We start from the raw sequence: 20,838 nt of genomic DNA on the forward strand, positions 1-20,838 counted from the left end.
GACTGTCAGCAGCAATTTATCAGTTCCAAGCTTGGTTTTATCATCTGTACAATGAAAGCCTTGGGCTAAGTGACCTCTACGGTAGATCTGAATCGCTTATGTGGATGTAGTTGTCTTTGGAAAAGCAATAAAGGTACATAGAAATCAATACTCAAATATTGTAATGGCACATAGTGATTTCATATATATATATGTGTACATATATATATGACATGTACTTATATATTACATAAATAATAACTCCTTCCCTGAGACCATTTCCCAGGGCTTAGTCATCAAAAGAAGCCCCTTTGGGCTAAGTCTGTCTTCCTCTAAACCAGGGGTGTCCAAACTTTTTTCAACGTTTTTCACCAAGGGCCATATGCGGTAAAATACACAAATAGCCGGGCCACTCACTCGAGGTGAAGTATGTATTGCCTCACCTGGTTTATTTAAGTAAACTAAATATATTTTTGGAATTTGCTGTGGGCCAATTAACAATGGATCATGGGCTGCACTTGACCCGCGGGCCACAGTTTGAACACCCCTGCTCTAAACAATATGCCTCTAGTTCTTAATTTATCAACTCTAATATTATTTATCTTTGTACTCTTCAAGGCAAAGAATTTAGTTTACTATCTTCTCTTGTATTTTAATTATAGGTATGAACATTTTAATGATTTATATCCATTTCCTTTACTACTTCAATTGACTTAAAGTGCTATTTCTTAATTCATCCATTTTAAGTAGTGTTCCTAACTCTCCACTAAGTGAATGAGTGCTCCCTTTGCTTTCCTCCACTTTTCCCCACCCTTGAATTTCCCACCTTCTGCAAATTAAATCATTCCTTCTTTTTCACCAAAATCATTACTTTTATATTGTCCAAAGTTACAATGTGTGAATTCTCTTTTGTAACTATGGTTGTCTTTAATGCTTTTTCTATAGGTTGATTCTGAAAATTGAAAGCCAATGAAGTGTCATTATGTGAATATTATTTACTGCAAAACTAAGTAGTGTGCTTAGATGTGCAGAGGAAGTTGTAGTTCTGTGTCACCAAATCTGCCACCTGCAGAGGAATGCTCCATGAAACAAAGTCACGTTGATGCTCTCATTACACACCACGTGTTGCTCAAAATCATTTCTTTCACATTTTAGCTTTCTTTAAGTTATCAGTAGCTTTCTCTTCTGGGTAGCCTCAAACTTGAACTCTAGATTGGTTGTTCTCAAATTGGCTGCACGTTGGAATCATCAAGGGAGCTTGAAGGAACCCTGCTGTTCACAGGATCTCGCATCAAGAGTTTCTGATTTAATTGGGCTGGAGTGTGTTCTGAGCATCTGGGTGTTGTTTTTTCCCCCCAGATGATTCCAATGAGTAACCAAAATGGAGGACCGTGCCCATAATGTCAGCCAAGTCTATTAGAGACAAAGGTAATAAAATATACCAAGCCCTTTGAAAACAAGAGCAGGAAGTAAAACCCGACACCAATGGAAGGTTTGTGGCAGATATTTTATTTCTTCTTTGGTTGCACCTGTCTCCTTTATCACCTACCACTGCTAAGAATGTTTCATAAGAGGCATTTCTCTGCCCTCGGCTTCTGAGATGTTTCATTCGTGGTCGTTATTTGGATGGATAGCTGATTTTGTTTTAAAGTCTTATTCTTTTATTAGATCGTACTCTGGGGCATGGGGCACTGGAAGAGTGGCTAGGAAACCATTGTGTGAAATTTCGTCAGGTCCTTGATATTCAGACTTAAGTTTCAATAACTGATTTTTTTCCTTGTGTCTAAGAATTTAACACGTACTGTGTTTCCAATAGTTCCAATTTAATTTTGTCTAATTTCCAGGGTCGGTGAAAAGGTTGTTCCCTTTCAGCCCTTTTACCAAGACACCGAGCGGAGCTGGAGCCAGCTGGCCTGCCTCAGGTTCTAGTAGGTGTAGGAGGCTGTGAACAGTGACTGGGTGGAAGCAGCACTAGAAGAGCCCGTGTGAACATACTTGCCTTGGGCTGCCTGGCGGTTAGCCTAAAAACAAGTGAGAGAGAGGAGACCGAGTTAGAGCAAACATAACCAGTGTTTGACCCTCTCTGCTTCTTATCTGAAACCAGCTACACCTTCCTTTGGATATTTTTCTCCTTATAGTGATTTTGCTGAATATTACACCTAATACTGTCTCTTTACCTCAACAGACCTGATTTCAAACCCATCCTTCCTTTTTTGCTGTCTCTTTCCTCCTTTCTAAGACCAACTCTGCCACCTCTATGTAATATTTAGTCTCATTCAATCCTCTGTCCTCTAAGTCCTTGTCTTCTCAATGGTCCCCAGGCTCCTAATCTTTCATCTGTCTTCTGGCTTCGTCTGCTTTACATTTAAATATGCCAAGCTCTCTCCTCTTTGGCTAAAATCTAAGCTCCCTGATGGCAGTAGCTGTGTCTGCTTTGTTCAACCCAGCCCTTGACTCAAAGTAGATGTTCAAAAGGAATGGTTACTAGTGAATCAAATCTTTTTTTGTCCTCATTTTTCCTGGTAATCTTTCTGGGTCTTTTTGTGAATGAACTTCTTGAATGGACACCTTTCCCCTTCTCTCTCTATTGAAACTGCTATGCTGAGGGTCACTGATATGCTCCTAAACACTTTTTTCTGCCTTTATTCTGAATCTTTCTATAGTGTAGTTACTGACCCCTTGAAATTTGTTTCTCTTTGTTCCCAGAATCCTTGGTTTATCCTATCACATTATTACTGCTTGTCTTGGTAGCTTCTTTTCATTTTCCAAAAATGAAAGGTGTCCTCCATTCAATCCTTAGGCCTCTCACCTTCCCTTCCAAGTGTCTCTGTGAAAATTGTCCTTCAATTTACTGTCATCACCTATACTCCCAGTGTGAATAATTCAAAACTGGCCCTGACCTTCCTACGGAGCTCCAATGCCCCATTTTCAAAGACCCAGTAGATATTACCTGGAGATACCTCCGTGGCCTGAGGAAAGCAAACGTTGGCCATGTGTGAGACCCCAAATGTCACTTGATCAAGTAGGTAAGAGGTAGTAAGGTCTTACCACGGCCCGCTTCATAAAAGCCTCCTGAGTCGCCTTCTTGTTTGCAGCCTTGCCACTCCAGGCAGCCAGTGCGCTGGCCTGCAGAGCCCGTCCATAAGAGAAACTTAGTTTCCAGGGCTTTGGTAGAGGGCAAAGGTTGATAGCATTGAGGTTCAGAGTCGCATCCTCTTCACTCATGCCACCAGACAAAAAGCAGATGCCTAGAAGGAAAGAAGCCGTTCCACTCTACTAGTCCCAGTTTGTGGACCCTGCTTGAGGAAGCAAGCAATGAGCCTAAAAGAAATGTAACATCTCAGTTTTTTTCTCTATTCATTTGCATGGCAGTGAGTTGGAGATATTAGTTTTGCTTTGCTGAGGATAGTTGGGCTAAAGTGAGAAGGGGATTAATAAATAAGGAGGGTGGTGAAATGCTGAGAAAATCAGTGCATTTTGTGCATTTGGATAGACTCAGGATGTGTGGTATCATGGAGTGCTGGCTGCCTGTGAGATAGCAGAGGTCTATTCCCTGGATAGAAGAGTCCTGGACAAACTCAAATGCTTGTGGAACCCCTTTGAAGGATGAGGGCTAAGACCCTGAGTTAGAGGAGAAGGAAAGCCTTACCAGGAACAGCGGCAGGAACAGTACGGTGGAGAGCTGTGACAGTGGCCATAGCCACTTGCTCTGGAGTATACTTCTTGGTGCAGGCATGTCCAGCAGTCACCATGTTGGGCTTCAGCAGGGTGCCCTCCAGGTAAACATGATGGTCATTTAGGGCCTTGTAGACAGCAGCTAGGACCTGAAGGACAAGAGGTCCAAACAGGTGAAACTTAGAGACAGCCTTAGAGTCACCTGACCTTGGCACTTTTACACTGCAGGGGTGCAGGATGAAGGCATTCCCATACATCAGTTGGCCAAAGCTACCCAACCAATCCCTAGGCCTCAATAGGGCAGTATCTCGCAAACCATAGCCATAGAGCACAGCCAAGCTGGTCTGTCTCCGCCACCCCTACTCTAACTGCTCACTGAATGGACTATTGGTGTGGCTCTGCTCTCCTTCCTTCCCATTACTCCCTTTGGTCAGTTGAGACTGCCTTAATTTAGTTAGTTGGGGACATCCAAATTGACCTCCATTCTCCATCCCCATACATGCTGAATAGTCATAAAAACATTTATTTTAGACACAGAAGTACTTTCAGATCTCATTTCAGTTCACCTAATTTTTGCAAGTGAAGAAACTGAGGTCAGATTACATTATGACTTTCTTACTCTCTTACAGCTATACTGTGACTAATTTAGAAGGTCACACATAAACAAATTACTTTCTAATTACATGTTTTCATGTAGGCCTCATCTTATTTTAAAATTTCTTTGTTCACTCATCATGGAACTGAGGTGCAAAAAGATAATATAACTTATACAAGTTCCCACAAATGGGAACATGGATTCTCAAACTTTAGTCTTAGTACGACAAATCCAGTGCTTTTTCCATATGCCAAAAATGTAGAAAGTTTGATAATACCCCCTTACCTTCTCAATGCTAGATAATGATTCCAACTGAAGAATATTTCATATATAACAGCTGATATATGTTAAGTAACAGCTATTACTTAGAAACAAGATTTTTCAACTAGAATTGGGATCTTTATATTTAAGACTCACCTTCTCAGTAACATACTGGCAGTGTTCCATATCGTGGTCTCCATCAGGTATTACCTCTGGTTCAACAATGGGGACCAGCCCATTCTAAAAAGGAAAAAGGAGAGGACAGAGTGAAGCTCAGCTCACTGGGACCCTTTCCTTAAGAGGATATTCAACAGTTGCAGTTGGTATAAGATGAAGCCCTTATGGAGAAATATCATATAGGTGACTTAAAGCTAATGAAAAGAAATTTAATGGGATGTCTAGAGAGCATGGCTTAGCCAAAAAAAGAACATTAAGGTTAAAAACAAAACACAAAAGTTTTCCTGGGAATGGGGTTAAAAAAAAGCTAATTCTACCATATCTTATTCTAGAAACTTTAGCTTCCTCAGAACCTAGCCATCACCCTTAGTGATTTAAGTCAAGCTTGAATCACTGAAGACAGATGCCTTTTGTGTGCATTAAGTAAGGAATTCAAGAAGTGTTTACAATTCTGATTGGGAGTCTCCTGGTGCCATGACTCGGGTAACCCCAACACAGCACCCAAACAAGGAAATCAGACTGAACTTGGATCCCAGAGCCACTTCAACATATGTTGGAATCTTGAGCCTCAAGTCACCATCCTCCAAGAAATTATCTGGGTTGGAACTAGGTTCGAGCTATCACCCTCGAACTGGAAATCTTAAGAGGATCGTGTCTTAGACATGGTGGAACGCAGACAGGCAAGGGCCCTGGCCTCAAAAGCCTGATCACTTTTAAGGCTCAGATTATAGCATGTTGACAAAAGGGTAGCAGTTGATGGCATTCACCTTTAGGACTCAGCTGGCTTGTGGAGCCAAACCTTTCCCTACCACATTCGGCTACAGCAAAAGTAGTAGAAAATGCCATCGAGCTATACTGCTGAGAGTGGAGGAATGCTCCTGTGTGGTTATAGCAAAATTGGAAGGATAGGCTCTGAAAGAAAGCTCTTGCGCACTGTGTTTTAGGGGAAGGCAGAGTACCTGCTGACAGATGCTGGCGTAGCGGGCCAGGGCGTTGGCGTTTGCCTGGATAGCGAGGTTGGATGGACACTGGTTGTCGATCCTCAGCACAGCACGCCACTTCCCAAAGTCAGCACCATCTTTCTTATACTGAGCACAGCGCTCAGAAAGGCCATCGAGCCCTGCAAGTCACAGGAGAGAGAACAGTGTCTTTGCACCCCTGTTCCTGATCCATGGAGCCCCTGATAAAGGGATGAGTTCTCCCTTGGCTTAGCTTCAATGTCAGCAGAGCTTGAGAACTGAAAACATCAAGGCCAATAAACATGGATCCCAATACTGAGCCAAAAGACCTGGATTTAATAAAGATGGCTTTGATGTATGCGGTGGATACTCCATAAGAACAGAGGGAACTCATATTTGTTTAGTGGTTACTATGTTCCAGGCATGATTCTAGGCATTGTGCACACCTTTTCCCATTGAGTTATCATAACCACCATGATAGTTAAGATTATACTCGTTTTACAGATGTGGATATTGACTCTCTGAGCGGTTAAGTGACTTTACCAAGTTTGTGTAGCTAAAGAGGGACAGAGCTGAGATTCAAATTCCGCTCAGCTAACCCAGTGCTGTGGTTTATACTTTTCTACTTGGGAGTGAAGTCCCTTGTAAAGTTATCTAAGTAGTAAGTGTTGCAACAAGGATTTAAATCCAGGTGTGTGTCTGGTCCTAAAGCCTGGGACCTTTCCTCTACCCCTGCTGGATTTTTCTCTAAACATAAGATTCCCAAGGAACAGAGTATCTTCTCTGTGTAAGACACTGTGGTAAGTACTTTATAGACATTGTCTAATTTAATCCCCAAAACTATTCTACAAAGCAGATATTTTTATCCCTGAAATGGACTCAGAGAACATTTAAGCGATTAGCATGAGGTCACAGTTATTAAATAGAGGAACTGGGATTGAAAATCAGGTGTTTGTGGCTCAAAAACCAGTGTGATGTTCGTAACCGGTGATGTTCGTATTTTGTTTTCCCTTGCTCATTTCTAGCATATATCGGCATGATTCGTATCAGTGAGCAATAGCCTTACCTTGAATGGTGGTTTCTTTGTTTGTTCCTGCAAGGGGAGCACCTCCTTGGTCTAACTGTGAATATAAATAATTAATAAGTAATTAGCAGGTGTCAGGTGTCCCAGTAAAACACCAGCAGAACCCCTGGTGTTAACTAATCGTTCTCGTCTTTCACAAACTAAGCAGTTGAATTAGGATGGTGGTGGTGGTGTATTAATCATTGGGAGAGACACAATTCATTCCACAGCAGGAGGGAAGTTACCCGGAAGAAACAATGTAAGAACAACCCTAAGAGGATGGAAAGACACAGACCTGGGGTTTGGGAAGTAAGAAGTAATTTGAGTACCTGAGAGGCAGAGGTGCTGTATAAGAGCAGCTTCTCTTAAATTATTCATTCATTTATTCAAGAGACATTTGTTGAGCACTTGTTCATACCAGGCACTGTGTTATTACGGGAGAATAAAGATGCAGCCTCTACTCTCCGCAGAGCAGAGGCTAAGTGCATGAGCCCAAGAGGTATACAGTTTGGGCTGGAACTGGCTCCAGTTTCGCCTTGCTGTGGGCAAGTTATTTTACCCCCTTGGAATTCCATTGTCTCATCTCATCTCCAAAATAAGGATCATAATTAAGTCTACCTCCAGAGGTTGTGAGAAGGATTAAATGAATGCCTGGAGTTGTAAGCACTCATCAAATTCTTAAGTTCACTCTTGGGAAGTTCATGCAGTTTTGGAAGACCTAGTTACAACAGAACAGTAAGTGCTTTAATAATAATAGCTATCATGTGCTGAATAATAATTACACGTCAGAGACTGTTTTAAAAACTCATTTCATCCTTATAAGAACCTTATGAGGTAGGTACTATTATTCCCATTTTAGAAATGAGGAAATTGAGAGACTAAGAGATTTAGCACCTTGTAAAAATGGTTGAAAGAAGAGGTCATTGGATCTGTTCTCAGGAGGAAGATGTGATGGAAAGGAGTGAGAACAGCAATTAGACGATTAGAATAGTCAGGAGTGTGGGCCCCACTCCAGCCCCTGTCCTGGGACCTTGACAGGAGGAAAGCAGCGGCGAGAAGGGAGTGGAAGTACCCACCTTGATCCCCACCACGATCCCCCTTTCCTTAAGGATGTTTCTGAACAGCTTTCCCTGGCTGTCCTTCTGGTAGAGGGTCTCATGGAACAGGATCACACCCCCGATGCTCTGGTTGATGGAGTCATCCACAGTGAACAGGAGCTCTCGGAACTGCCGGCGGTTCTCTTCCGTGTTCTCCACCTTGATCCTCTGCAGGCGGTTTCCCATGGTGCCTATGGCGGGTGGGTGAAGGCAGTGTAAGGGGCAAGCCAGGCTTTCCTGCTGCCCTCCTCCACCGTCTCAGTGACCCTCACCAGGATGGACAGCAAGACTCTCATTTTTATTCAGATGTTCAGAACGCCTGCCTCTTTTTCTGTCTCCCCAGGGAAAGACCGTGGTTACTGTCAGGATGCTGGTTAGGAAGTGTTTGGGCTGGGTATGTCCAAGTAGAGTGGAAGCCACCATTGGGTCCAGGTGGGTAGGTAAGGCCCTACAGCCTCTCCAGCCGTCCCCTGGTCCAACCCTTAATCTGACTGGATATGCACAGTAGAAGGAGGGATGGACAGGCTGTTGACTTCTGTGGCTTCTATCTTTTTATGGTGGCATGCAGGCCTGCCACAGCTCTCCCTTGTACCATCTTGGGCTTCTCCCAACCACAGGCCCTTCTTCCCTGGGCCAGAGGTGGACACTTCCTTTCCCGCTCTGCCCTTCCTTGGCTGACTTCTCATTAGCAGTAGAGGGCTGTAATTCTGACTTCGTTCTGGTTACTGAGTTCCTCAACTTGTCATAGCCGGGATTCAAATGACCTCTGGCAAGGGCCCTTAAAATGGGAGGCAGGAGCCTCTGTCCTTGGTTTTCAGAAGTCTGCCTGCTGGAATGACAAGACTCAAAAGGTCGGTGCTCACTGAGTCTCCTGCTCGCACCCCTTTGTGCATAAGCCTTCACTCCTCTGAGAGGCGAGAGAATATGATTGAGTTGCTTTTGCGAAGTGTGGAAACAAGAGTATGCTTGTTGTATGATGTTTCTTGCACTCACTCACCTACAGACTCGTCGGCAGCCAGGATACCCTTCCCATTGGCGACAATGCGCTGGGCAATTTCTGAGAGCTCCTTCTTCTGTTCTGGGGTGAGGGCTGGAAATCGGTGGGCCATGGTGACAGGTCTGGAAGAGAGTGCAGGGGAGTCCTCAACAGAACTGTGGGTGGCTCAGATGGACTTATAACCAAGGCAGCCGGGATATGCAGACCAGCCCTGTAGGCCCTTCTGACATTTCTGGCCCATTGCCACAAATGAGTAAACAAATGAGGTCTGTTCCCCCATCATCCCCTCATCCCACCACATACACACACTTAACCTAAGTATAGTTGCAATTAGACATGAAGGATGAAGGTGGGTTGCAAATGTTCGTGGTGATCCTAAATAGAATGCCTTCTAGGAGACCTTTGGGATCACTGATCCTAAGACCGAGTCAGCTCGTTCGCCACCCGCTGGAATCTGACAAATGGAGGCCATCACAGTAATTGACTACCTGTCTATTCTGTGGATTCCTGGTATCATTGGGTGCCATGGATGGTTTGAGGCCACGACAGTGAGGCTTTTGGCCTCTGTGGTCATTCTCCACTTTGTTCCGCTAGTCTATAGCCCACCAGACTATTCTCCAGGCAATATGCTTGAGAGGAGAAACCACCACTTGTTGTTGAAGTTAACCTCCCTTCAGCTTTGGGACCTAGTCTCCTTTTTTCTCATATTCAACTACCTATGAGACCATTTGAGGCAGACGGGGCAAATGTTTCCTAAGTTCCTCTGGCCTGGAGGTTCCTACAGGCTCCGAGGATGCTGAGGTCATATGGGGATGCCTGCTTCAGTAATTCTCAGCTTCACTGCTTTAGCGAGGAGAGACTGTCTCCAAAACCTCCTGCCCGAACAACCTCCTCAGTAGTGGGCCTCTGAGAGCAATCATTGCCGCTATTCAGCTGCCACATTGGGCTAATCTTGACAATGCAAGCTCATAGGGCTCTTGTATACTAGAAAGAGTAATGTTTCATAGGTTGAGCTATCAAAGAGAACAAATCACAGTGAAGATTATTTTAAGTAGTTTCCTATCCAATCATCTGGCCTCCTCTCCCTCATGCACTCATACACAGGGTACATGCCTGTGCCTGCGTTCTATTTCCTGGAAGGCCAGGGGCCCCTCTGTTCTCATTTGATCCACCCACCAATGAGGCAACCAGCCTGGGTATTCTCATTATTAATGAGCTAAGACTCAGAGAAGTTTACTGACTTGCCCAAGGTCCCAGCCAGGATGAAGCAGAGCTCCCTACCCAATCCTGTCTCTCTTGGCAAATTGATTTTGTTCATATTTTCTGCATCCCTTTCAGACAGGCTCTCAGTACCCCGCCGCTTAATATAAGAAGTCGATGGCTATTGAACTGATTCATGGGAAGGTATAATAACTGATACTATTCTCATTGTTGCCACCCTGTCTTCAGCAGGGATTCTTGTCTTAACTGAAAATAATGAAACCACAGTGCTGTCCTTGGGGTACCAGGACAGGCTTGTGGGTGACAGTCTCTAGAGAAGATGATCTATCTTCCAAGGCTCCTCATATCCCAGCCACCTGATGATGGCATTGTCCCTGTGTATATATTAGTCCCAATATTGTAGTCAGGGATTTTTAGCTTTGGACCTGGCCTCCAGATCTTCATGCAGATAAAAGCCAGCCTGAGCTGGGTGACATGCAGGTCAAAGTGCAAATTTTCTTCCTCAGTTTAGGTATTTGCACAGAGGAGTGGACAACTACCAAAAAATAAAGATGTTTTCTTAATGAAAATAAATAAATAAAGGGAAAAATAGCCCAATAATAATAGCAAATTATCTCTTACGGCCAAGCACTCTGTTAATTGCTTCACATGCACTACATAACTTATTCCTCACAATAATCCCAAAAGGCAGTTGGGATCTCCCCCCTCATGTAAAAATGATAAGGAAAGAATATACAAGAGTTTAATTATTAGCCCACAGACAAATAGCTAATAAGGTACAAAGTTGGGATAAGGGGCAGTACTCTCTTTCAAGGAAAGAGTGATCTGGGTGAAAGGAATGGGCCTTGGCTGACTATAATGTCCTTGATGACACCCCCAGAACTTGGTGATGATACCCCAGAGTGCCCCAAACCCTTGGGCTGTGGATCAGTATTCCCAAACCACTGACATTACAATTCATAAACATCTGACACATTCACACAGAGCTTTGCTGCTAGTAGATCAAACAGACCCATGTTCAAGAACCAGCTTTGCTTCCCCCTGGCTGGGACCGTGGGCAAGTCAATAATTTCTGAGTCTTAGTTTGTTATGGATTAAATGGCCATAATATCTGCTCTGGTTGTCTCATTACCAAATGAATCAAAGGTGACCTGTGAGCACTCTACTCATTGTAGTTGCTCAAAATATATTTGTTGAATTGCATGATAAATAGGAAAAGCTTTACAAAGCATCATGAAAATGTAAGCTATTATTATTTCTCTTTCAAATTTTTTTTAAAAACAATTGCCTAAGGGACTTTCATGTTTCTATTTACTACCAAGCTATTTTCTTCACACAGTGTGCTGACTCAACCAGAAAAACAAATACGGAAAGGGTCAAATCCAAACCAATGCTGTTGATGGGAAGTTAAACTTCTACAGAGGGATTAAAGGTCTGTACCACATCAGCACAAATGCTACCCATCTGTTAATCATAAAACAGAGTCAGGGACCAGCGTTCACCACTGGTAGACCGGAGGCCAGCCAGGCGTGGGTAATGAGAGACAATGATTTCTATGCCCCTAAGCCTCTGCTCACTGAGGTTTCAAGTGACTGTTTCTTAAAGTGTGATTGGAAGTTATTCACACTGTATTATTAAGTGAAAAACGCATGTTTCAGAGTAGTATGCGATATATATAATATTCTTTTTTTTTTAATTAGAAGAGTGGTATACACATATACTGTTTGTATGTCTACATAAGCAGAGAATAACCACCCTGGGGTTACCTCTGGGGAATGAGCTGGGATGGAGTGGCTCTCACACTAGACTTGAATTTTTTATAGTGTTTGATTTCTTAATAAACAGTTTTATATATTACGTCATTTATTATACATAATGTATGAACAAGTTATCTACAAATCTGGGAGAAGGTTGTGAGAATGAACCTAAATGAACAGAAGATAACCACAGAAAAACAGAGCTACAAGTGACCTCAGAGGTCTGCATCAACCCTGCCAATTTTAGCAACGAGGACAGAGAGGCTCAGAAAGAATATGTTTGATGCCCCTTCTACGTTGTGGTAGTCTAGGATTGTAAGGCACATCCGATTGGCTTATGACTTGGAATCCTATATCTAACCCTTCTTCAGCAAAATAACAGATGGAACCCTCCAGTGTGGTTCTTTCTGCCTTCCTAGAAGAGGTTCTGTGAAATAATAATAATGAATATTCCACTCCTGGAGAAATATAGGCAGTAGGGAGTCCATTTGCTTCTCCACGGACAAGGCAGATTAATTTTTCAAGACAGACGTGAGGGGCTTATTCACTGAAAACCTATGATCGCCAAGCACTTAGCGTGCAGCACTTATATGCATGGGAAGGAAGATGCTTACAGCTTCATTACCCACCCCAGTGCCACAGTGACAAGTGCAGTGAGATGCTCTCGGACAGCCTGATGCCTGGTGCCTCGGAATGCCCGTGCAGCAGCCCAGAAAAAGCACTCACTCACCTGTTGCCCTTTCCTCTAAACTGGCAAGTAAGACAAAGGAACTCCTAGGTTTACAGCCAGTAGACTGCATTCCCTGTCCCGGCCCCTCAGGTCTAGCCTGGGCCCAGGTCTTCTGCAGATATGCCGTGGCTGAAGTGATGACGGCAGCAGAGTGTGAGCCCCTGCTGCACCCCAGCCAGCTAGTGGAGCCCTACCTAACTATTTAAAATCAAGGGTATTTTAAAAGACAGCCTATCTTCACCATATGCCTGTTTTTCAGAGAGTATAACAAATGCACCAACATGCATCAGCCTCTTTTGATTCCAAACATCTTCAGCTGGAGGGTCTTCAAAGTGTTTGGGGCCAGCAGGAAATGTGATAGGAAGTATAAAACAAGTGGAAGGTTTTAGAATTTATAATCAAATGACAACTATGCTCTGTGACATTTCCAAGCCTGTATCATTTTCTCATTTGAGCAGTGGGTGAAGGCAAAGGGCCAAGCAAACCAAGAGTTCATTTACAGGACAAAAAATTGTCAGTGCTAGTACCAGTAGGTGTGGGAAGAGAATGAAGAAAATGACATAAGGTGATAGATATGTAAATAAATCAGAATAAGCAGTTGTTACGGAGAGAGTAGAAATTAGCAAGAATCTCAAAAACTAAGTAGAACCAAACCAAACAGGAGTATTCAAGTTTTTTTTCCCTAGGCCAAGATTCAAAAGAACCCTCATACAGGTAACACCAGTAACTTGGCATCAATCTTGAGCTTTTTGCCCACCACTCAAGAAGCCAGGAAGGGTGTGAGTGAGCATTTACCCTTAGGGAGAAAACACAATCATTTCAGCAGATCTTCACATTTTCAGCCACCATCAAGTTTTTCCTGAAAACAAAAGCAAATGAACTTTCCTCTCTATAAGCTATCATTAACTCCTTTCCTCCTGGTGCAGGCCAAGTAGACAACCCATGTTCTTTTACTTACAGTTTGGGAGAGGAGATTCTTAGAGATCTGAAGCTGTGGATGAGGCAGCCGCTGCCAAATAGGACGAATCTTTGGAAACACACAGCTTTTATAGACTTCTCACCAAAGTTTTTTTTAAACTTTTGCCTTCCCCTTCCCACCTTGGCCTGATAGGGAGGTGTTTATCCGATACCTCTGATTGGCTCATAAACAGCCAATCCTTCTAATCATGCTCGCACACTCACTATATTCATAGAATGTTAAAGCTACAAGAGCTTTCTGGAGACCAAGTAGTTCTTAACCCAGGCTCTTCATTTTACAGATTCAGAAACTGAGGCACAGAGGATTAGGGGATTCCCCTAAATCACACAGCTAATGAATGACTGAGCTCTAGAGTCCACCAAGGGAAATTGGGAAAACTGTTAGCTTAGCTCCAGCACTTATAAAACACATGACCTCTGCCAAGGTTTTATTTGTGTTTTTAAAAATTTCTCTGAGCCTTAATTTCCTCCTCTGTAAAGGTGAATCTCAACTTCACAAGAACATTAAATAAGTTTGTAAAGTGCCTGCATGCAGTAGGCATTCAAAGATCCCCATGGTAGAAATAATTTTACTGCTGCATGGTAGAACTAATTTTACTTATGCTACTGATACCAATTATTCTTGTTGTAATAATGACAACAATAGCAATAATAACAGCAATTTTTTTGAGGTTCTAAGATGCATCTGGTTCTTTTTATACATATTTCCAATCTCAGCCCCTCCCTGAGGAAAGGATTATTACCCTATTTTCTGGATCAGGAAATTCTAGTTCAGAGAAGGCAAGTAATTTGCTTGGAATCACAGGACAGGTACACAGAGATTCTGTCTCACTGTAAGTCAGTGGTCTAAAACAGAGCTATTTACATCTTGGTCACCAAAGAATGTGTAGATTAGCTCTTTCCCTCACTGCCTCCCAGCACTTTATCACCTTGGACATTAAACCTACATTAATCAGAGAAGAAGGACTTGCGTTTGCAGACCTGGGTGGCCCTGGCCCTGCTGGGCATCGTTTCACGTGAACAGCAGACTGGCCAGGCACGTCAGAGGGACGTGAACATGCCCTCTCCAGAGTGGTGCCACCTGCTGCTGCTCTGATGACATCAGCATTTGCCCACTTCCAGGGTTTGATGTGCAACTGAAACTCAAAGTTCAAGAGAGCAAGGCTAAGGCTTACTGGACCTCAGAAAAACAGCAACTCCTGAGCAATGCAGATTGATTGCAAGTTTTTTTTTTTAATTCTTAACTCCATAAAATGTTCAAAATTGAGATATCGTGGTATATGGAAAGACCATGGGACTTAGAGGCTATGAGATAGTGTGGGATCCTCCATCTTCTTTTGTCCTCAGTTTCATCTTCTGTAAAATGGGTTAGTAAGTGGGCTCCATCAGAAACTGATTATGAAGCATGAATGAAATAACATGATTAGGGACTTAGCATACAGTAAGTTTTCATTAAATAGCTGGATCTAAATTCATAATTCTGATTTAGAGGCCTCCGATTGCAGACTCTTCTAATAGGCAATAATAAGGTGATCATTCATAATCATTACTATCACTACCTTCAATAACTGCCTTGTTTATTCTCCTCTCTTTGCCTCACTCTAGATATTTCCGATTTGAATATGATACATACATAAGTCAACTGACAGGCCATGGGTTAAATATGTCCATGCATAGTATGAGGTCTGAGTCTACAAACAAACTTGTAACATGCAAGTAAATCTCATATATCATAGAGTTACGCTCACTGGATTGATATTATTATGTAGAAAGAACTTTCATGTAAAAGGGTCCGCATGTATACAATGCAAGGAAAAACCATGGTTAGGTCAATATGGAATTTAAAAATATCTTTTTTACTCTGTGGTTTGGATATTTCCTTATTGAACTGCAGCCTGCTTTGGTAGCTGGGTTGGTTTCAGGACCCTAAAACCAGCAGTCATTATTTGGGTCACACAGGTAGGGCTAGTGTTATTTCACCATAGTGCAGGAAATTTTTAATGAGGCTCTTTGTGTAAGGCATTTTGTTCGCTACGGAGACATTTTGTAGAGGATACACTTTGTAGAAAATACAAGATAAATAAGACTGACCTGTTCTCCACAATAGGCTTATAATGTAAGGAGAGGGAGGAGAGGGTTGAGGTCAGGATCAAAGCAAATCAAACCAAACAAGAGAGAGTATATAAGAATACCAATTGGTTGTGGTGTTAGTTGTTACTGCAGTGTTCATGGAAGACTCTCAAGTAACATGAAAGAAAAGTCTAGATATTCTGGATTTTTACAAGGCCAAGTCATGCTTCATACTAGTAGACTCAGCCAATCAGATTGTAAGACCTAGGCAGGTGGGGGTAGTGAAGCCTCCCCACTGTCTCCCTAGGACCCAGTACCACACCTAGAGCACAGTAGGCACCCAATCAATCTTTGTTGAATAAATCAATCAATAAATATATGAATGCATTCGTATCAATCTCAGAAAAGTCTGGAGTAACTGTCTTATAACTCTCACCCCTGAGAACTTTGAAATGATTAAGAGGTATAATATGGCCATTAATTTCTTCAAAAACTGTACTAGGTTGTGAAAGCTCGGTCATTGTCCACTTGGAATTTCACAAGAATCGGGGCTGCAGCTCCCCTGAAATGGTGCACAAGAATGCATGGTCCCTCCTCTCCTTTTAAAAAATTGTGGTAAAATGCACGTAATATAACATTTACCGTCTTAAACATTTTTAAGTGTCCAGTCAATAGTGGTAAGTATATTCACATCGTTGTGCAACCAATCTCCAGAACTCCTTTTATCTTGCAAAATTGAGACTCTGTATTCATTAAACAGCCCCTCATTTTCCCTTCCCCCTTGGAAAGCACCATTCTGCTTTCTATCTCTGTGAATCTGACTACTGTAGGTACCTGGTATACGTGGAATCATACAGTATTAGTCATTTTGTGTCTGGTTTATTTCACTTAGCATAATGTCCTCAAAGTTCATCCACGCTGTAACATGAGTCAGAATTTCCTCCCTTTTAAAGGCTGAATAATGTTCCATTGTATGTATATAGGCATTTTGTTTATCCATGCAATGGTTTATGAACATGGGTTGTTTCCACCTTTTGGGTATTGTGAATAATACTGCTTTAAACAAGAGTGTACACATATCTCTTTGAGACCAGGCTTTCAATTCTTTTATGGCCTTTTTATTAATGTAACAGTTTATTGAGACAGCATTCACATACCATATACTTCTCCTGTTTAAAGTGTACAGTCCAATGTTGTTTAGTATATTCAGAGTTAGAGTATTAAATGTCAGTTTGTGACACGAGAGATGTGGTAGGTTTTCAATAATCCCATAATCTGAGGGTGTAAATAGTCTTTAAAGCACCAGAAACCAGTATGAAGCCCAGGGTCAGAGGTTATTTGGGTACCTTCCATTGCCTCAGGGTGATTTTTTTTCCCCGGACACACTTTATCACTCAGAAATCTGAATTCTGTGTATTCTATGAAGACTAGAGCACCTGTGTATATTCAAGTCTCCATTCAAGTAAATGTAAGAGAATCCAAATTCTAGGGTTTAGCGATACCACAATCTTGAGAATAAAGAATAAAACTGAAGCTTGAAATGTGATAAAGAACTTGAGGTTTTCCTGTGTCTGTGCATTTAGGATGCTGCAGAGGCAGAGTGAATTGGACAGAATGGGCTACAGAATTTCAGAATTGGTGAGTGACCAGCACTCCTGACAGGAAAGGGTTAACAGTGTGGCCGGCAGCAACAGCCTATCTCCATTTTCCCACATTCCTTCCTTCGTGGTGAGTTGTTTACTGCCTTGTCAGTATTTTCTCTTTGCTGCTTGCTCAATCATCTCAAAGTCCAATTTCCCCCTCACTATCTAATCATGGTTGATAGAATGGTTGGTTATTCATGTCACTGATGACCCGCAGCGTATTTCTTTCACTCTGCCTTACCTCTCTGGTGAGGCTGTTTGGCCTTTAGGTGGGAAGGCATTGTGTTCTAGTGGCAAGAGCCACAGGTGAGGAGGCCAGAGGTCTGGGTGGTGGTCAAGTCCTGCCCCCGAGTAGCTGTACAACTGAAGGAAATCACCTCTCTCAGCTTCCCTTCCCTGATGTGTAAAGTGGACCTAGTAATACCGCTTCTGTCTAACTTTACCATGTTGTTGCTCTGACTGAATAATATCATCTAAATAAGTGCTATGAAAACTATAAAGCCTTACATAATTACAAAGTTGCCAAGTTACTTCAGAGAAGCAGACTGATCCTGTGGTATATACACACACACACACACACACACACACACACATTTGAGAATCAGAAAACAAGGTTCTGGCCGTAGCTCTACCCCGAGGAGCTGGATGACATTGCCCAATGGAGGGTATTACCATCTGTTGAGCCCTTACTCCTTTCAGGGCCTTTCCTGGGCACGTCACATAGGCTATTTCACTGAATCCCCATTCTGGTTAACAGAGTAGGTGTTATTTTTCAGAGGAGGGCGTTGATCCCTCTCTGGGTCAAAGTCACACCATTAGTAAGCAGTAGGGCAAGATCTGAAATACAGATCTGTTTGTTACTCTAAAGTAATCCTGGGACCTTGAACTTACTATCTTATACAGTGAAGGAGGTGGTCCTTTCTAGCTGTGGTATTTTATGGTCTCCCCCACCCTCAAATTACATGTTTTTGACATTTACAGCATTTGTAGAACAAAGGACATGGTTTTAAACAAGAATGTAAGAAACTTAGATTTGATCATAAAATGTTTTCTTTGGGGAAATATTGTTAAAATGGAATATTTATTGAGCAGAGATCTTTAAAACACCATAACATATGAAGAAAACTAGGTGGTTCTAACACCCCCCCACACACACACCTCTTATTCCCCTATTATTCTTTGGGTTTGCTTCACCTCATCTCATACTCTTTATGAATGAGAAGTGCCAGGCTGAGCAGATCTAGAATTACATTTTCCTGGAAGGCTGGAAAAAAGGCCCAGACACTGAGGGGCAGGCAGCTAGCCAGCATATGCAGATGGCAGGCCAGTCAGTTGCTTAGTGACCACCTCAGCATTACCCTACCCTCCCGCCCCCCAAAAAATGAAGAGCAAGATCACTTGGCCTCCCAAGTGAATTAATCCAGTCACTTATAAACCAACTTTCTGCCCTTCTGAAGGTCCAGCTATAAATTTTCTTGGTGAGTCAATATACTTCAATCATTAGGAACGTGGACTTGGAACCCAGATAGAATTGCTCCAAATTCCAGCTCCGAGTTTCCTACCTGTGTTACTTTGGGCAACTTCTCTAATCTTTTTGAGTCTCAGCTTCCTCAGCAATTTTTCTAAAACTTGACCTACTTATTGGAGGATCCGATTGCATGAACAAAAAAAGCATAGTGCCTGGCAAAATTTAAGTACTGAGTAAATAACAGGTATTGGTCTCATCACCACCACCATCATCATCATCATTGTCATCAACGTCATTCCTTTCTCCTTACCACATTCTCCAAATTTTGTCGCCAAAGAGGAGGGTTCCAAAATTTTTGCTCCCACAGCACCTAACCACATTGACTCTGTCTTCCATTCTGAATACTCCCATCTCACTCCCACTCACCAAACTTTCTCCGTTGAATGAGCAGAAAAACTAAGCTGGACGCTGAGTCTGTCTCAAAAGTTGCATGTCCATACCCAAGAAGAGGTACCCTTCCCCTTACAGGGTACTGGGGAGTTGTGGATGAGGAAAGACTTTTTTTTCCCTGTTATGTGAACCACAGGAGAGTATGACTTATCCACTGAAAGAGAGGGAGAGAGGTAGAAGGAGAGTGAAAAAAAATGGGAATATTATTTGTGGAAAATGTAAAGAGGAATGAAAGAGGAGAGATGAATAAAGATATAAGGCCATACACCCACACTTCCAGAGTCAGAACAGACTCAGTAGCAGGACGGACCAGCCTGCCAGGTGGACAGACAGGCTGATTTCATTAGCACCCCTGTGCCAGTCATTCAAGATGTACGGCTGGCCTGTGCCACCACACACCTGTCCTCTGTGGCACAGCTGACTCCTACGCCTGCTGGGTCCCAGTGGGCTGCCAGATGGAGGTGCAAATAAGAGGCTGGAATAAGTTCTCTCTGCTGCAGGGAAGCCCGGGAGGTCCTCATCCAATCACTGGCAGCCAGCAGAGGAAGCCACCTCTGCAGAAGGAGCATGCTCAAGCAGAAGATGCTCTGCCTTCCTTGGAGCGGGGAAGAGGGCAGCATTCGTCCCCTTTTAATGTTTCCTGCCCCAGACCTGCCCTCTTCTGTCACTCATTTTGGTGGCTCTACTTTGGGCCATTTGCCAAGTGACAGCAGAGACTTTTGATCCCAGGGGGAATGTAAAACTGTTACTTTACAAAGTGGGGAGCAAAAAGACAGTGACTTACTCAAAATAATTATATTCCAGAATATCACTTTCAGAGAATACAGTTACCTCTTGCTAGAGCTCTTGCTCACGTGTGTGCAGATAAATTTGCCAGCCATTTTTCCAGCCCTCTACTCTTCCCCAACCCCAAAGACACTGTCTATGGGAACTTTTCCCTCATCCCTTCTCCCTCATCCATCCTGGACCTATGAGGTTAGCCACTTACTATGGTTCTGCACAAGTGAAGGTCCCTTTAGTGTCTAGTAAGGAAGAGGAGACAAGATCACAAATAGGAATAAATAACTCTGATCTCAGCTCAGTTCTCCTTGCCTTTTTAGATCCAGGTAAGATTGGCTCAAACCTGTAGTCTGTAATTTCCAGAAAGCTCAATTTTGGGGAAATTCCCAGGGTTTTCTGTTCTTAGAGTCACTGTGGCTCAGAACTTCTCACTGAATCAGGTTAGTAAAGTACACGTGTCATTCCCAAGCTCCTGTCCATATCACAATGACCTAGATGGGAAATGACTCCCTCATTAGATTTCCAGAAAAGGCCCAAAACAAACAATTTTACCTGGACAAAGACTTTTTGAAGTGTTAAAAGATAAACTGAGACAGATAAATTCTAAATTTTTAAGAATTTATTTGAGCAAAACCAAGAGGTTAGAAGTGCTCCAGCAAAGTGAGCTGGGGAACAATTTTTATAGAGAAAAGACAGAAGTAAAGAAATTATTGACTGGTCATAGCTTAAGACCTAGTTGGCTGTTTGTGATTGGTTGTCCTTAGGTTTTGATCCCATAACCTTGAGGCATTAACAGGCTTAGATTTTGGTTTGTATATGTAGGTACCCCAGCATTACAGCCACTTCTGTCCAGTAGTGGCCTTCTTGTTTAACAGCAGACATAGCTACAGGCTTGTGGAGAAGAAGGAGAATTACATGGTGGCCAAAGAAAAATTTTA

The 20,838-nt window shown here is 42.7% G+C and overlaps 1 protein-coding gene and 1 long non-coding RNA gene across 5 annotated transcripts in view; one reads left to right on the top strand and one right to left on the bottom strand.

Annotated features, from left to right (window-relative positions):
• Nucleotides 1–14,527, bottom strand: ALDOB (aldolase, fructose-bisphosphate B). Of its 4 annotated transcripts, none has more exons than XM_081067183.1 (9): nt 14,437–14,527; nt 8,804–8,925; nt 7,786–7,997; nt 6,713–6,767; nt 5,647–5,807; nt 4,667–4,750; nt 3,629–3,803; nt 3,028–3,227; nt 1–2,000 (listed from the first exon to the last, which is right to left on the bottom strand). In XM_081067183.1, exons 2-9 carry the CDS (start codon nt 8,913–8,915, stop codon nt 1,905–1,907), a joined length of 1,095 nt encoding a protein of 364 aa, XP_080923309.1. In that variant the 5' UTR covers nt 8,916–8,925; nt 14,437–14,527; the 3' UTR covers nt 1–1,904. The 4 variants fall into 4 exon arrangements, with proteins under 4 accessions (XP_080923309.1, XP_080923307.1, XP_080923308.1 ...); XM_081067181.1 differs by lacking the exon at nt 14,437–14,527 and adding an exon at nt 13,470–13,829; XM_081067182.1 differs by lacking the exon at nt 14,437–14,527 and adding an exon at nt 13,307–13,391.
• Nucleotides 11,363–20,838, top strand: part of LOC308505266 — a 24,687-nt gene continuing 15,211 nt past the window's right edge. Inside the window, exons 1-2 of the long non-coding RNA XR_013994497.1 lie at nt 11,363–11,456; nt 17,143–17,287. This is a non-coding gene — a long non-coding RNA (uncharacterized lncRNA). The remainder of the gene's footprint in view (nt 11,457–17,142; nt 17,288–20,838) is intronic.

This window comes from Rhinolophus hipposideros, assembly GCF_964194185.1.
Source record: "Rhinolophus hipposideros genome assembly, chromosome: 11".
Classification (NCBI taxonomy): Eukaryota; Metazoa; Chordata; class Mammalia; order Chiroptera; family Rhinolophidae; genus Rhinolophus; species Rhinolophus hipposideros.